At 39.6% G+C, this 17,760-nt stretch overlaps 1 protein-coding gene across 1 annotated transcript in view; it reads right to left on the bottom strand.

Moving 5' to 3' along the window:
* Positions 1–297: 297 nt before the first annotated feature.
* The window catches only part of LOC106525132 (neurexin-3b), a gene marked incomplete in the record, with an annotated part of 484,453 nt that continues 466,990 nt past the window's right edge, over positions 298–17,760 (bottom strand). Inside the window, 1 exon segment of the mRNA XM_014019257.1 lies at positions 298–3,053. Coding sequence (XP_013874711.1) covers positions 1,987–3,053 — 1,067 coding nt within the window.

Genomic DNA, 17,760 nt, shown 5'->3' with positions numbered 1-17,760 from the left:
TGGTTGTAAATTTGTCAAATTTGCAGATTTGAGCTAAAGTTTAGCGTTGTTGAAGCTGAAAGTTATTGAGCAAAATCTTTCAGGAAAAAAAACCCATCTGCAGACACATGATGGTGCTGAGCTGCTCTGTTCTGGACATTAATAAGAAACAACACCAGGTTCAGGTAGAAAAGGAAGTCAGTGAAGTGATGTCGTGTGAATCTGCTTCAGCCGTCCGTCTTCTTGCAGCGACGCCKCCTGATCTCATGAGACAAACTACTAACTCACAATGATTCGCTATTTAACATAAAAAAAATCTTTTGGGAACAACATTTTCTTTTTATTTCTGGGAATTGTTTGAAGTCAAGGAAGCATAAGACAACAATTAATTGCCAAAAGTACCAACACAAATAAATAAATAAATAATTAAATAAAAAGTAAAAATCAAAGTGGAAACACACACCGACTGACAGATATGAAAATAGACAACAAATAATTTCGGCAATAAATAAAGACAGAAAAACAACAACCAGAACATACTGTCAAATAAATGAGACATTAAATCAGCTAACTAACAGCAACTAAAAAAGTAAACAGACAAGTTGAACAGAAATGTCACAAAAAAACAAAACAATGAGCAGAAAGAATGTATGAGTAAGGTGCCAGCACAGATCTCCAAATCCACCATCATATCTCTTTATTTGACTTATACTCTTTTTTTTTGTCCAATAAAAAAATAAACAACATGATGAAAGTTATTTCAGAAGAAGRAGGAGGTTTCCTCTCCCAGAACGTCTGAGGAAGGCGAGTCTGTTCAACTGGCTGCTTCAGATGGTCAAATATTCATGCGACTGAAATGAAACGTCATCCAGAGAGACCAAASCTCTAATCTGACAAACCTACTGCACTTCTTAACTCTGGGCCACAACCATTTCTTTTATGTTTTTACAGAAAAAAACAAATCACTTGAATTTTTTCTGTCTGCAAATAGGTAAGGTTATAAAAAGTTTTAAAGGAACTTGTTTTTTTTCCATTGAGCCCAAAAAACAAAAACAAACAAGGCAACTGAAAGACTCATACTTGTTCACACAGCATTGATTCTAACCTGGATATTTAGCCCCTCATTTTAAAATGATGACAGTTTCATTGTTGACTCTTACAACATGTGAGGAAATGTCAAGATAGTAGAACAAATAAAGGACTCGAAGGCAAAGAAAAGCAGTATCAGAAGTTTTGAATGGTTTGTTCAGGGGAAATAAAGCATGGTACTTTTATTGGCCAGGTTGTGATTTACTTTTCCATCATCTATCATTTGTATGCCTGCTGAGCACTGTCCAGTTTAGTCAACCCTGATGGTTGACTACATACTTTAAAAAAACGTAAGTTCAATAAATAAAAATAAATTGGTAAATGAGTAAATAAAAAAAATACAGAAATAGACAGCTCCTAACACACATACCTCATGTACTTCCGCTGAAAGCTACATTTAATGAACTGTTTTTATTTTTTTTTAGCAAAAAACCATGTTTTGACTTCCAACTTTTCCCCGACAATCAGTCTCTTGAGGTCCCTCGCTTACACAGATGCCAGCACCACATCACATACACCTCACATGCATGCTCAGAATGGCCAAAATGACAGTGATCATATCTTACAGGGTTCAATGGACAGGTCATCAGAACTCCAAGGATTACACACCTCTTCACAGTCACTTGGGGGTCATGTGGGGTGTTCAGAGTTAGAAGTCACACTGTCAAATGTCTCCAGCAGGGACATTGTAAAATTGTCCCAATGAAGTTGTACTGCATTGTCACTTTTTAATGCTTACAATAGTAAGTGGGCTTCTATAAGCCAAAGTTCCTTTGTAAATGATTCACCGACATTGAGTCTTGAGTTCTCACAAGATTTATAGTTCTTTTTAAATCACAGTTGCCAATATGGTACTGTCAAAATGTCTATAACTTTGCTCCAAAAAGTTTATTTATATGTTGTGAAWTGATTTGTTTTCTATACATAGTATTCCTTGTCCTTGTCTTTCGGTCTCTTGCTACTGGCACTACCTTTGGCGCTACCGCTGGGTGTTTTATCCTTCACCACGGCGCCATTGGTTTGTGCCGAGTTGCTGATGTAGTTGCGTGTCTCATCCACCTGGTAGGAACCCTCATCCCTGTTCCTGTACTTGTACATGGCATAGAGGAGAATGAGGATGCAGAGGGCCGCAGCTGAGACAATGCCCACCACCATGCCCGTCGTACTGCTGGATTCCCGGATCACCTCCGAGACCCCCGGGGGCACGCGCCTCACCACGCCGGGTATCGTAGGCAAGGCAGCAGGGACCGTGCGCAGCATGGGTGAGGTGATGAAGGGGCCCCTCGGCTTGGTGCCGTCCACATCAAAGGATGTGGGCAGGGGCAGCAGGACGATTTCCGGCTGCAGGGGTTTGACCTCACGATTGTTCATTTTCCCTGCAGGCAGCTTAGGTGGCGTATCCGAGGGGACCGCCGCCGGCGGTGTGCCTCGAATGTCAGGCAGAGGCAAGGTGGGTATAGTCCTACCTGCCTCTGAGGCCTTACTAGGCCTCAAGTCCTTGGCTTCCCACTTGGGCGCGAGAACTTTGTAGCCACCTTCATAGGCCGATGTGGTCAAGGTCTTATCTGTTACCAGGGAGAAGGTGGTGTAAAAATCTTCATCGTCAGTCGGGGACAGGCTAGAGTCGAAAGCTTCACCAGAGCCAAACCCCGAAATCACCATGCCATCATCATCATCACCATCATCATCATCATCATCATCACCATCATCATCATCATCATCACCATCATCATCATCATCACCATCATCATCATCATCATCATCACCATCATCACCACCATCACCACCATCACAATTATCGTTGCTTCGGTCCGACAAGCAAGGTACCCCCGCCTCAGTGGCCATGGCCAAGGACTCTTTGGTGGTGTCGATAATGGTGAGGACGGGGCGGAGGGTTGGGGGGAAGGGAATGAAGGGTGAACGGGTGGATACAGAAGGGATGTCTATGGGGTCCTCCACTAGAATGGGGATGACTAGCTCCCCTCCTGGAAAGTGAAAGAGACAGAAACAAAAGTCAAGCAGCAGAAAGACCACCACCAAGACAGCAGAAGCAGTCAACCAAGAGAACCAGTAAACAAAGAATGGAAGAAGCAAAGCTCAATATAAAGAGGAAATCAACAGGAAAGGATAAAAAAAGAAAGAACAGAAAGTACTGTAAAAGTGCAAAAACAACAAAACTCAGAACGAAACAAGACCAAAACGAAAAGAAAGCAACAGCCATAAATAAAGTATACATTGCATCAAAAGGCTTTGAGGGATGCACAAGGGTGAGCCACAATAAACTGACACCTCACAGGATTTTGTACCTATCCTACATTCTCAGACAATAACAAGCATTTAAAACGTGATGTGCACTAGTTTTGGTATTATTTTAATATGTAGTCCTTTATTTAGTTCCTGCTACTGATTCTGTATAGATCTCAAGATAAATTAGGCTTTAATGAGCCTTTTTTTTGAGAAAATCCTTTTTTAAATAATTCATACAGAAACAGCAGGCAGCCTAAGTTGGATGAAAATCTGAAGATATTAACATTTGTATGCAGTTCAAACACAAGGCCATTTGGTCTGAAAGCACTGAGTTTGAAATGAGGAACAATTAGTTTCAGACTGTGGCTGCTCAGACAGGTACTTTTTAACTCATCTGACCTGCATGTGCCAACAAATACAAACAGCTATTGCAATGGAAATGCTCAAATACCATATCTCACTAGTGTGTATCTGCTTTACATTTCTATGGCATACTAAGATACTGTAAGAAAATAGAATAACAGAATTGCCTTATTATGTATCTGATACTCCAGTTTATATACCRTGATCGCTTGCAAGAACTGACTGCCATGCAACAGGTCATGTCGAAAAATTTCTTATGACTTTAGCAACTTTGAAATGTCAAATATTCCTCATATATACACCTCAACAAGCTGTCGTAATGTATTAAGACATCTATACAAGGGTTAATTTGAACTGTACTTGAAGACAAGGAGAATAAAAGACAAAAGATCAGACAGAGAAAAGCCAAAGTAGAGCAGGAGTGTAAGCATCTACGTAGCCACAATCTAGGTGCTGACAGGAGACTACAATGTGCCTATTGTCACAGGATCATTGGAAATTTGAGAGGACAGTGTTGGTGCACAACAAAAGGTCACACCAACAAGATCAACGTATGCCATTCTTACATGACATCATGCTGTAATTTCCCTTTCCTTCAATCCATTACGAACACAACAAATGTGATTGAAACACATTGTGAACATACGTCGCAAGACTTCAGTTTTAAAGGGATCCGTGACTAGTTTTAACATTAGACTTCATTTGATAAAAATTAATTTTAACTGTAAAATAAAGACTGTAAAAATACCGTAGGCTGTTCAGTTTTGTAAATTTTTTAAAATATATTTTAACACGGGCAAAGCCATTTTGTTTACATACAAAGCATTCTGGGTAAATGATGAGTGGATAGGTCCTCGTGTGAACGAGCTATATCCACCCTAAAGGTTAATCTTGGACAATATCTGACGATCGGCTTTTTTAAATGAAACCAGAGAGCGTTGACAGAGAGGAGAAGGTAGAAATGACTCAGCCTGTAACTGAAAATATGGATGGAGGACAACAGAGCTGCTTCATGGAAGAAGAACCTCAGCTTAGCCTGTTAGCCTTTGAGCTAGCGCAGATGCTATATTGCCTTATATGTATTAGCTCAACGCTAGCGCGACAAACAAGCTAAACTGAGGTCCTCCATCCATATTTTCAGTTGCAGGCTGAGTCATTTTTGTGTTCCCCTCTCTGTCATGTAGATGGAGGACCTCAGTGACGAAAATGTGTAGCGCTGAGCTAATACATGTATATATGGTGATAGCGTCGGTGCTAAAGCTAAAGCTAACAGGCTGAGGTTCTTCATCCATGAAGCAGCTCTGTTGTCCTCCATCTATATTTTCAGTTACAGGCTGAGTCATTTCTACCTTCTCTCTGTCAAYGCTCTCTGGTTTCATTTAAAAGAGTCGATCTTCAGATATTGTCCAAGATTAACCTTCAGGGTGGATATAGCTCGCTAGCAGCCTCGCACCGATGACCTAATTGATGTCATCATTTACCCAGAATGCTTTGCGTGTAAATAAAATGGCCCCATCCGCGTAATATATTTTAAAACTTTTAGTTTAAATATTAAAAAAACTAAACTGCCTACAGTATTTTTACAGTCTTTATTTTACAGTTAAAAGATATGTTTATCAAATAAAGTCTAATGTTACAACTAATCGGGGATCCCTTTAAGAACAAACACTTCGTTTCTACATGTTTTGACTCACTTAACATAATTCAACATATCTGATGAAAATACAAAAACAAGTATATTGCACATGTCCACTTGACTGAACGAACGTTTTCCCCTCAGCATTACTGGGCTCCCCTATTTGCCCTAACCTCTTGCCTTTTGACCCTACAGTTACCACAGTGGCACAAAGTCGCTGGGCAGTTCAGTGACACCTGAATGTTTGCTGACTTGAGCCAAAGCCTTGATTTTAGAAGCTCTTTTAGCCTGAAACAAACAAAAATTTGTTTTTATATTAAATACACCAACTTTGTTTTCGAGTTAAACCTGTGGATGGACAACTAGAGTCTGAAACGTTCAGATGTCTGTTGAAGCTGCTCTTTCTTAGGCCAAAGTRGCTCGTTTTTTTTAAAGTTATTAACTTTCTTTTAACATTGCGAAGGCTCACAAACAGGGCACTATAAAGAGATGCAAACCTTTTGGAACAAAAAATAAAAACAAAACAATGTAAATGAGGAAAACAACCAACCAAAAAAGATTAAAAAAGAAACAAATAAAAGCATTGCAAAAAGACCTTAGAGTTAGAGCAAACATTGTGATAAAACATTCACAACAGAAAGCAACGGACAGTTATCCAGAAACAAAGGATTAGTAGGAAGTAAGTAGAAAAACAGGTAAAAACAAAAGTCAGCTCAGAAAATCATAAAAGCCTACAAAAGAACCTAAAAAAACAACCAACCAAACAAAACAAAACAAAAARGCAATTTCAAAAGGAAGAAAGCATACCATCAGTTTGTCAACTTACATCAACAAATTGCCCGCATGATTTTGGCAGGAAGAAAACAAATTTACAAAAGAAAGTTGTGTAAGAATGCCTTTGGACAGATTAGACTCTATTTAACAGTTTCTGATTGAGTAGTATATATATATGTATATTTATATATTTTCTATTTTTAGACAGGATGGTATAGGGAGGCAACAACACATACATCCACACATCATGACATGAAAACAATCCTCACCATTCTGTTCAAGATATCTTCTTTTTTCTTTTTCGTTTAAACGTCATTTTGTTTTATATATATTTATTTAAAAAAAGGAAATATGTACATCTACTACTTGGATGAATACATTTCCATAAATGTCTACAGCCRGAATCAATCTTTCGACTTTAGCTCAACATTAACTTGTTCATCAGTCATGAACAAACAGTACTGTACAAATCTTTGAGTGTCTAAAAGGTTTTAGGAGGAAGGAGTGTGGGACGGGGGGTGGGACCTATGAACATACTAGGAAGGAAATGACATAAATGGAGGTGAATGTGTACATCAGTTGCCATGTCCATGTAAAGGCGGCACGAAGCGGTCGGGCGGCATTAGAGCTTTTGGCTGTAAGGAAGGGATGGGGATATACAAACAATGAGCATATACATGCCCATCTACAAAAGAGAACAGCACTCTGAACACTGACAACTTTTACAAACCCTAAGCTGCAACTTCTTTGCCATGCACAAAAAAAAGACAGACTAATTTGATCCAAATTTTAATAAAAAGAGAGCTATTCAAGAAAAGGTGAGGAGTAAAGACCAGCATAAAAAAATACAATAGTGGTTGGTGGGGAGGGGTCTACTTTGGAGGGGCGGTTCGTCTCTTTTTTCTCTATGAAAACATTACATTGAAACTGCATCATTTTGATACCTGGTTTAAAACCAAAAAACACGTTTGTGAAATGGGAATGAAATCATAGAGAAAATAGAAAAACTCACCAAAGCTATGGCAATACAGATTCAGAACAATTTAGTAGAATTTTTTTAAATATATTGGACATTTTCAGAAAAAAAATAAACATATTCACATATATGTGTGTTAACATATATGCACAAATTAAATCACATTAGCAAGCAAGAAAAAAAAACAAGAAAGGCATTAAATTTCTCATACTATCAGAGATGAACAACCAGAAAGCACACACTGAGGCAGACAAAGAGAAGGTGGGGGACAGTTTAGAGGCAAAGTGTCACCACCTTTGGCGTAACTAATAACAACAACCTCTTTATTATTAGTTACTTTAATACATTTCTCTTGTTAGTAACTTAAAGCACAAGACAGGGCGTGCAATCTGGATGTATGTTAAAAAAAAATCAACATTTTTTTTTCTTTCTTTGGATTTGAGTTCCACCGGAAGAAGTTGGGTTAATGCATGCTTCAGTAAGTTGCATTTAGGGAGAGTAAGATACAAAAAAACAATACAGCAAGCCAGGGGACAGGTGAGGAGGAGAGAATGGGGGGGGGGGGGTAAACAAGGGGTCTATGGGCAATAAAAGGCACCGCCACCAAGGGCTGTGGGATATTTTCCTCAAGCAAACCATTCATTAGCATCTAACAGGAAACAAGGTGCACCATGGGTGATGTATAACCAACATTAAATGGCATTTAAGCCCAACACATTCACTAATTAATCAAAAGGTGGAGTAAATGATAATTAACTAGCTTTTTATTCCAAACTGTATAGATGCTTTGTGTTAYGTGCATAACCAACAGCCTTTGTTTCAACAAATACACATCTGGAGTTCCACAAGAGGGTGCAGGGTGGAGAGCTTATTTATACCTCTGGAGAATTTAAAGAGATGTGCACAGTTATCTTTAGATACCAGGTTTTGGTTTCTCATTTGCAGGCTGATAATAAACCCTACCCTGATCATTTAGCAAACCAGACCTGGGAGTTCTGAGTTAATGTGTGATCTGTTCCAATTCAAACGATGACACCATTAATGGGAATCACCTAATATTTTGCAGGGACTGGCATGATAGAGTGGTGTTTTTACTGCATTAGTGGCAGATTTTTTTCTCCCAGCAGCAGCTATAGGATATTCTGCCATGGCAATGTTCCAATATCATAACCTGCACTAGTAAATAAACAGCAGTGTGGAGTAGATGATTCCAGCTCGGCCTTTATTTATCCAGCTCTAGCCCAGTTGTTCCAGCTTTGTTTGCATCCTTTTCACTCCCATCTCCGCAAACAGCTTTCGGCAACTCTTTTCTCGACACTGTATCAACAAAATATTTGGATGGAAGAGGATGTGGGGGAGCACTGCAGTTAAGGGTCTCCACTAAAGTCAGTGCAGAGGACCTTGATGTTTTGGTAAACACTTTAATCCTGTGTAAGCTCTTGCACAAGCATTGCTGCATATCTGAGGCAGACAAACACTGTGCTTACTAATGGGTTTGCTCTAACAGATTGCGTTTGTTTTCCAAAGTTGTCAAGATGGATGAGGATTTTTCACTCCGAGCCTCTGCCTCGCCGGCTGATAATTCTCATCGCCTGTGAAACCTGCTGCCATTTACTTTGTTTTCTTTTTGTGTGTGACTAAAACGGAGCCCAGACTTCTAAAGAACAAGTGCGTCTTTGTGCCATTTGACTGGCCTTTGCATCAGTGAGCAAATCCCATTTATAAAATTAAAAAAAAACATGAAACAAAATTCATTTAAAAGCTTCCTCTTCTTTTCATCCCAGCATGTAAGAAAGACACTATCTGCTGCAGGCCTGCGTGGCCTTTTAATAAAAGGAATTGAAGTAAATATAAAAACTTTAAATGGCTGACTGACTACCTCAGCAGCTTCAAGGCTACAGAAGCAGAAATCTCAGAGCAGCACTTTTTCTTCACCACAGCCCATCCCTCTTTTTTCCCCTTTCGTCATTCTGATCCCCGTGTCCATCTAGCCTTTGCTGAGGCTTCTGAATGCCAATGAATCCAGACTGTGTGCAGGAGATTTGACAACGCTACATCATAAAAGCAGAAAGTTGGTGCACCAGCATCAGCCATGGCTGAGGTGAGTCAATGGGATTCTGACGCAGCAAATTGTGGATGAGTCAGTGGTTCAGGGCTCCCTGAAATTCCATTGTGGTTTTGTGCATTGTGCCCGGAGGTCTGCTGTAGCAGAATCATTCACCTCTACCTATTACAGGTGGTGAACTGATTACCAGGGAGGCAGCAACACATGAATTTCCTGTGTGGACATGCTTTCAGAGACATGACAGGGATTGTGTTGGTGTGCTCTGCAGTGGCTGAGTTTTCTAAGAAACATGCGCCACTTTACCCCATTAAAACATCTTATCTTGCCWGTGCACACCCCAGCCAAAGAAACTTCCCCTAGATGGGCATTTATTTCCATCCAGAAAGTCAAATGTTTKATAAACAGGTCCTAAATAAGAAGAAGACAAATGGTGGAAGAGCCAGGGAAGCTGTGGCTCCGGTGGAAGAGGAGTTGTGTTTTCAATTAAAATGGTTGGTGGTTTAATCGTGGTTTCCTCTGCCATGTAACCCCCAAACCGACAAAATGGTGTGTTAAAGCAATTTGAGTAGTCAGTAAAACTAGACAAGCACTGTATACAGTGGTTTGCAAAAGTATTCATACCCCTTGAACTTTTCCATATTTTGTCACATTACAACCACAAACATAAATATATTTCACTGGAATTTAATGTGAAAGACCAACACAAAGTGGTATACAATTGTGAAGTGGAAGCAAAATTTTACATGAATCAAAACATTTTTTACAAATAAAAAACTGAAAAGTGCGACGTGCAAAAGTATTCAGCCCCCTTTTCCCTGAGTGCAACCAATTGCATTCAGAAGTTGCCTGATGACTGCTAATGACTCAAAAGGGTCCACCTGTGTGTAATCTAATCTCAGTACAAATACAGCTGCTCCGTGACGGCCTCAGATGTTGGTTAAGAGAATATTGGGGAGCAAACAGCATCATGAAGTCCAAAGAACACACCAGACAGGTTAGGAATATGGTTTTGGAGAAGTTTAAAGCAGGCTTAGGTTATAAAAAGATTTCCCAAGCTTTGAACATCTCACGGAGCACTGTTCAATCCATCATCCGGAAATGGAAAGAGTATGGCACCACAGTAAACCTGCCAAGACAAGGCCGTCCACCTAAACTTACAGGCCGAACAAGGAGATCACTGATCAGAGAGGCAGCCAAGAGGCCCATGGTGACTCTGGATGAAATGCAGAGAGCCACAGCTCAGGTGGGGGAAACTGTCCACAGGACAACAATTAGTCGTGCACTACACAAATGTGGTCTTTATGGAAGAGTGGCAAGGAGAAAGCCATTGTTAAAAGAAAACCATAAGAAGTCCCGTTTGCAGTTTGCCAGAAGCCATGTTGAGGACACAGCAAACATGTGGAAGAAGGTGCTTTGGTCAGACGAGACCAAAATGGAACTTTTTGGCCACAATGCAAAACGCTATGTGTGGCGGAGAAAGAACACTGCACATCACTCTGAAAACACCATCTCCACTGTCAAATATGGTGGTGGCAGCATCATGCTCTGGGGTGCTTCTCTTCAGCAGGGACCGGGAAGTTGGTCAAAGTTGATGGGAAGATGGATGGAGCCAAATACAGGGCAATCTTGGAAGAAAACCTGTTGGAGTCAGCAAAAGATTTGAGGCTGGGGCGGAGGTTCACCTTCCAGCAGGACAACGACCCTAAACATAAAGCCAAAGCTACAATGGAGTGGTTTAAAAAAAAGAATATTCATGTGTTAGAATGGCCCAGTCAAAGTCCAGACCTAAACCCAATTGAGAATTTGTGGCAAGATCTCAAAACTGCTGTTCACAAACGCTCTCCATCCAATCTGACTGAGCTTGAGCTGTTTTGCAAGGAGGAATGGGCAAGAATTGCAGTCACTAGATGYGCAAAGCTGGTGGAGACATACCCTAAAAGACTTGCAGCTGTAATTGCAGCAAAAGGTGGCTCCACAAAGTATTGACTCAGGGGGGCTGAATAATTTTGCACATCACACTTTTCAGTTTTTTATTTGTAAAAAATGTTTTGATTCATGTAAAATTTTGCTTCCACTTCACAATTGTATACCACTTTGTGTTGGTCTTTCACATTAAATTCCAGTGAAATATATTTATGTTTGTGGTTGTAATGTGACAAAATATGGAAAAGTTCAAGGGGTATGAATACTTTTGCAAACCACTGTAAATGCAGTCTACTTTTCCATTTACTACTTGTGGCTGGAGGAAGACCTCTCTTTTGAAAAAGTCCTGAAGTTATGGCAAACAGCTACTAACCCATCATCACATAGTTGACTACAGCTTGGTGACTATTGTCAGCTGATCAGTTTGCTGTAAAGAGGAACCTTAGCACTCGCTAGAATAACCTTCAAACTGATCTCACTTCTGTGAAGCAATGGTCGACCCTAACTGAAGACATAATCAATGCCAAAAGCGTACTCAGAGATCCATTCAGATCATTCTCTACCTTTTAGTTTTTATCCTTTATACAGGATAATGATGGAATTCTACAACAGTCCTTTAATCTAACTTTAACATGAGTAAAGATCCATGATGTTATTTATCCAAGGCCAATGAGATGAGGAGACATTTATGTTTTTATCATTCATATTTAGATGTTCCTTCTGTTTGATCTGAGCTCCATTTGATCAAAAGCTGAGGGTAATGGTGCCTGAAGGACCATTTATGGCCAATTTGGTAAAAATACTGTCTTTTTAATGATGCACTTGACTTACACATGGGATGCAAGTTGCCCTGGAGGAAAATTGCTAGGTGATGCTAAAACAGAAAGACTGAAGAAAGCTCCTTGGATTTATATTTGGGATCATCTTTTTAAAGCAGGGTAGGAACTAAGTTTGTGCAGAATGTTGGGAGTTTTTCAGAAATTTTTAAAGCATTCTAGTTTCATGTTTGGTATTTTCCATCAACTATAAATCTGCATTTAATCCTAATAGAATTGGTCAAACTTTTACAATCTCATTGCTGTTCATCATAACTGCACTTTTTTTTTTTTATCTTTGATGATCATCTTTTTATTCCAAGAAATGGCCTAAATGAAGTTCTACCCTTTTACCTCATTTGATATGCATGGAACTGGGAAAATGTAGATTAGCCCTGCTTTGACTTTCACCACTTGCTTGGGAGTAGCTGCTTATAATCAACTCTGCTCTGGCACTTTTTACTCTTCATCTACACAATCAAACAGCTAATGAAGCGTTGCTAATGTTATATAAACTTTATTCCACACCACTAGCCCTGACAAGCCCCACTTTGCAAGATGACATGATTGGTTGACTTGGTTTGTATAAAACCTTGGGTGTCTGAACAAAGACGACTTTGGGGTACAAGTTTTAGTTTATAACAGACACCACATAGATGTGATCTTTTGGGAGCTGTGCAACAAATAGATACAGTATGAGCTGCTTTTTAGTTTTACATGATTTTTAAAGGTCACAACTTCTCGTCATCATTTAAATGATTTCAAAGAAACTSTTTGTTTTTTCTCCAGTGAAGTGGAGTGTAAAGTTGACTACTCCTCCTAACTACAAAGCCAACAATAGCTTGTCAGGCCCTCAGTATTACAAGGGGATCAAAAAGAACTAAAACTGCTCAAAAAGTACTTTTACTTTTGAACTTGGCATTCATTTTACTTTTTATTTGAATCTTTTCTCGACTCAACTCAAATACTTTAGTCAATGTAAGAACTTCATATTCGGGAGGAACAATGTGGAATCCATCCCAGCCCAGAGGGCATGAGAGTTTATTTATATTGTTTCCCTTTGAGCCACTGGATGGTAACATAATGGGGGCTCGTCCGGGTTTATGGCTGTACTACCCCAAACATGGTCGATACTTTCTGATCTCGGAAGCCAAACAGGATTGGGCATGGTTAATACTTGGATGGGAAACTGCCTGCGGATACCAGGTGCTGTAAGCTTTATGTTATGACCCAGTGACTCAAAGGGAAACAACATAAATGGGACAACCAGATAAGAGGTGTAGTTGAYTAAATAAGGATTTGTTAAAACTAAAGGGCTAGTTGTGAGGGAAACCACCAGCCAAGATGCACCCAAGCAGCTCGCAGCAGAGGGAGGAGAGAGCAAGTCTCATCTCCCCCTCAGATAAAGGATGTGGCCCATTTAAATAGGCTGCTCACACCTGAAGCTAGTTGGCATGATTACAGGTGAAAGTTTACCTGAAAAGAGAGAGACACACATACTCTCGTAACAAAGGCAATCAACCTGGTTCTCTGGGGATGCTCTGTGAGTTTTATGATTAGGGTTTCATTGTTATGGACCATTCAGTCCTTAAAAATGGTGTGAGAGTCTGGCTGACATTGCCAGCAGTAAATTGGACTTCTTCAGTGTGAGAGTCTGCCTCCACCAGGGCGTCCTGTTACCACTGATTCCATTTATATCTTTCATGGACATACTTTCTTGGTGTAGCCAGGGGGTCGAAGAAGTCTGGTACAGTGGCCACAGGATTCTTTCTTTGCTATTTCCAGATGATATGGTCCTGTTGGAATCATCCAATTGGGATCGCCAGCTCTCACTGGAGCGGTTCACAGTCGAGTGCGAAGCAGCTAGCTAGGGGAAAGACCTACACGTATAAATCTGAGGCCATTGTCCTGAATTGAAAAAYAATGGACTGCACCTGGGGTTTTGTGTAAAAGAGAGGGAAGAATGGAGAACGAGATCAGATGGATCGGTGCAGCCTCTGCGATATTGTGTACTCTGTACCAGTCTATTTTAGTGAAGAGGGAGTTAAGCTGCAAGGCAAAGATCTTTATTTACCTGTTGATCTACGCACCMATCCTAACTTATCATCATGAACTCTAGATAGTGATCCAAAGAACGAGATCTTTGCTACAAATGATCAAAATGAGTTGTTGCCGCAGTATCTGGGCTATTTTGAGACATAATGGAGTTATCCAGAAGGGTCTCGAAATAGAGCCACTACTCCACCACAATGAGAAGAGCCAGTTAAGGTGGTTTAGCTATCTGGAAAGTATGCTCCCTGGACGCCTCCCTACAGAAACATGCCCAACAGGGATGACACCTCGGGAAAGATTCAGTAAACTATGTCTCTCTGCTGGCCCAGGAATACCTTGGAATCCTCACAGAAGAACGGGTTTTGTAAAAAGATGCCATGACCTGACTCCAGAACAGGCAGCAGATAAAAGATGACTAAAACAATATTGTAGCTTAATCAAACATTATTCTAGCTGCTGTAAAAGTTTGTTTTTAAATAAAAACAATTTGATCATTTGACATATTTTAAAATAGATTTAAAACATGAAGTTTTAGTTTCATGTTGTCCTACGGTTAAAATCACATACTGGCCACATCTTATAGTATTCACAACAAAATTTAACAACAACAATACAACAAACTCGACCAGCTCATAGCTCTTGTTGCTCTCCTGTAATAACGAATGATAAAWATGCTTGTGAATAAAATCAATTACCATGTAGCAAAGGAAAGCTGAACAGTAAAATGTATCTTTGGTAAAAGGTCATGACTACGGTTTTACTTTGTTTTGTCATCTGCTTCAATGCATCTTACAGTGGCTTTGAAGAATGACTTAAAAAGTTCAAAAGTACTAAACCACAGMCAAAAAATAGGCCTTCATTTTATTGAATTTTTGCTTTATAGCCTTTAGCTGATCCGAGTACAGTACAATTTTCTTCTGGCAGGTATTTTGACAAAGTAAAAGTGCATCGTAATAAGCAACAACAGTAATAGCTTTGTTTTGTTTATGAGTTTAAAGATGTGTAGCTATCTTTCTGATAGGACTTCTGGGCACCCGTGAAGCAAATAAAAAAAAGATTCTAATAATTTTATCAGCCACACCTGTTCTCTCTCAGATATAAAATGCCTGCTGTTCAATATCCATGAAAATTTGACTTTATTTGATCTTATTCTGAGTAATAACAACAACCAGACCAGATTGACATCCTTAAAGATTTGTAGCAAYCAGCACTGGATCAAAAATCAAAGGTTTAAACTTGATTTTGATGGTTWATGCAGATCATTTGCATTAGTTACTAAAATGCAGTTTTATTCAGACGATTTTCCAGAGTCKTGCTGCACCCTCTTTTGTTTGCTCTCTTGTGGAACTCTCGTAGGACGGGGGTAAAAAAAAGCAGGGGGTCAGGGGGGAAAAGGTGAGGTTTAACAGTTTTATTAAMACAGACAAGACGACACAAGAGCGAAACGAGCACAGACAAGACGGAGTACTGACAAAGACAGCCGGCACAAACACAAGAAGATGCTGCGGGGAACACCGGTGGGGTTTTAGACCCAACGCGTGTGGTCCCCCCAGCATGCACAYACTGACATGTACTAGAAGCCAGGTGGGGGTTAGCCTGAGATTTATGAGTGGAGAAGCAGCAGCAGATAAAGTGGATTCCAATCATGCAGAAGCTGAGGAGAATGAGGGGTGGAGTAWTACAATAGTTAGTGTTTTGTGCACAGGGGCAGTCCAGGAGAGTGCATGCCACAAATGCCTTCTACTTGGAGCAACAGATAGAATAGAAAAACAGATATACTTTGTGGCAATAAAATACTTTTTATGCCATCTGCATTCAAACAGACATGTATATGCAGAGAGGCCAAAAGAAAGGCTGATTTTGAGATGAAGGGAAGGGGGTTTTGGGGGTGGGTGAGGGAGATTACCACTCGCAAAAGGGGAGGGGTCATTCTTTCACACTCAACTTTCTCGAGACAGAATGGAGTTTCTCAACACAAGACTAAAAAAAAATGGATGATGGCAAGAAAAGATTTTGTTGCCGTTCATTTTCTCTATGCTATATTGAATATGGAGTAAAATAAACAAAAAGAAAAATAGAAACGTGTTTTTGTGGATAACAAAGATGAGCACAAACGTGATGAGGAGGAGCAATTCGAGTTTTCCAACCACCAAAAGTTCATGCGGCACGAGATGAGGGCGAAAACGGGAGGAGTGGCTCTATCCTTGCTCGGAGGATGGGACAACGGATGATGATGATGATGATGGTGGCAATGATGACATTGAAAATGACGATGAGGACACCAAAGAAATAAGAGCAATAATACAAATAAAGAAAAGAAAAACAAGCACAACAAAATCAACCAAAATGAAAATCACCCCACTCTACCCACTCTGGACCCCAAGATTAACAAAATAAAAGCTCAAATCTTCAGCAACCCAGCTCATGTTCACATGTGCATCACAGGAGAAAAAAAAAAATGAAAACAGAAAAGAAAAGAAACAAACGTCATGCAACTGGTCAGACGACTGGAAGCGGGGCAAGGAATGAGGACATGAATTTCTGTGTCAACATGGTGAAATGTACAGTTAGTATGAGTGTGTCTATGTTGCCACTATATGAGGCGAGGGTACCGTGTTCTACTGGTCAAACATTTACTCTTCTGATTTTTAAGGATACTTGGGTTTGAAGCTTAAAAAAACACCACAGCTGCATCTTTTGCCTAAATATAACATTTGAGAAGATCGAAACGTGTTTTCTTTACATTTTATTGAGACGCTAAATTAAACAGCTAGATGTCCACCAAATCGACTTTCAGTGACTTGATGAGTTGATGCAAATTAGTTTGTTTCTTTATGGCCCTTAAGTTAGAATTAACAGTCATAAAAAATGCAATGTACTATATTTAAAAAAAAGAGAAATGTAAAATGTGATGGTAAACAGTACAGAAAGCAAAGGGTTCAGCGCTAATTTATTAGTAACATAAAAATTTTATATAGTAAATAAATAAGTAAATAAAAGTAGATTTTGTGTTATAGCTTGTTGCTTATTACTTTAATTATTAAAAAAGGGCCACTAGTGATGACACATCAAGTCTGTTTATAAGAAAAGAGGTAGTATTTTTTCTTGTCTAGCGTTGAGTAATGAGTCCTATCGAGCAGAGAGATATTTTATCCACAACCAGGCCTAGTGGTAGAGCCAGGGGGTGACCTTGGCCAACATAGATTATTCTTTGCCCCCCTCATTGGGCAACCCAATCATTTGAGGAACAAGACATTTAAGCAATAAGAAAACTAGAAAGCACAGTTTACTCAAATAACTGGGMTGGTTTTGATACGTATTTGGTGGTGGCTGTCTTGGATTTTGACGTGGTAAGCCAATTTTCGATAAGAACCTTTCTTACCCCTAGATGCAGCCACACACCATGAAAGTCAGCACATTACTTATTTTTCAACTTTTTCAGGTTACAAGATGGACGAACAAGCGCTTGGTATTTCCAAGTTCTCTTTTACGCAATTGGGGGAGATAAAAACACAATGCGAGCTATAGTGATTCCTGTTAAGGGCCCATTAACACTGCTTTTTTATCTTTTGTAAGAACAAAAAATTACTTCTGTGTTTGTGCCTTAAACTCATCCTGTCCACACAAGTGGGGATTTTTTTTTATAAATGTCTAAGCTGAGTTTTTTTCCTATAAACAGAAGAAAATGTTTAAAGGCACAGTGTGTAGGATTTTGTCAATTCTTTTAGCCGAAATTGAGATAAAAAAACATGCCTAATCATTGCAGACAAAGACCTTGTTTTATTATTTTTACCTTATAAAAAGCTGTTTATATCTCCATGGTCACGGGTCGCCACTACAG

Source organism: Austrofundulus limnaeus, unplaced genomic scaffold (genome assembly GCF_001266775.1).
Source record: "Austrofundulus limnaeus strain Quisiro unplaced genomic scaffold, Austrofundulus_limnaeus-1.0 Scaffold214, whole genome shotgun sequence".
Taxonomy (NCBI): Eukaryota; Metazoa; Chordata; class Actinopteri; order Cyprinodontiformes; family Rivulidae; genus Austrofundulus; species Austrofundulus limnaeus.
The sequence above is the reverse complement of the archived record's forward strand: the minus strand, read 5'-3'. Positions and strand labels throughout refer to the sequence as shown.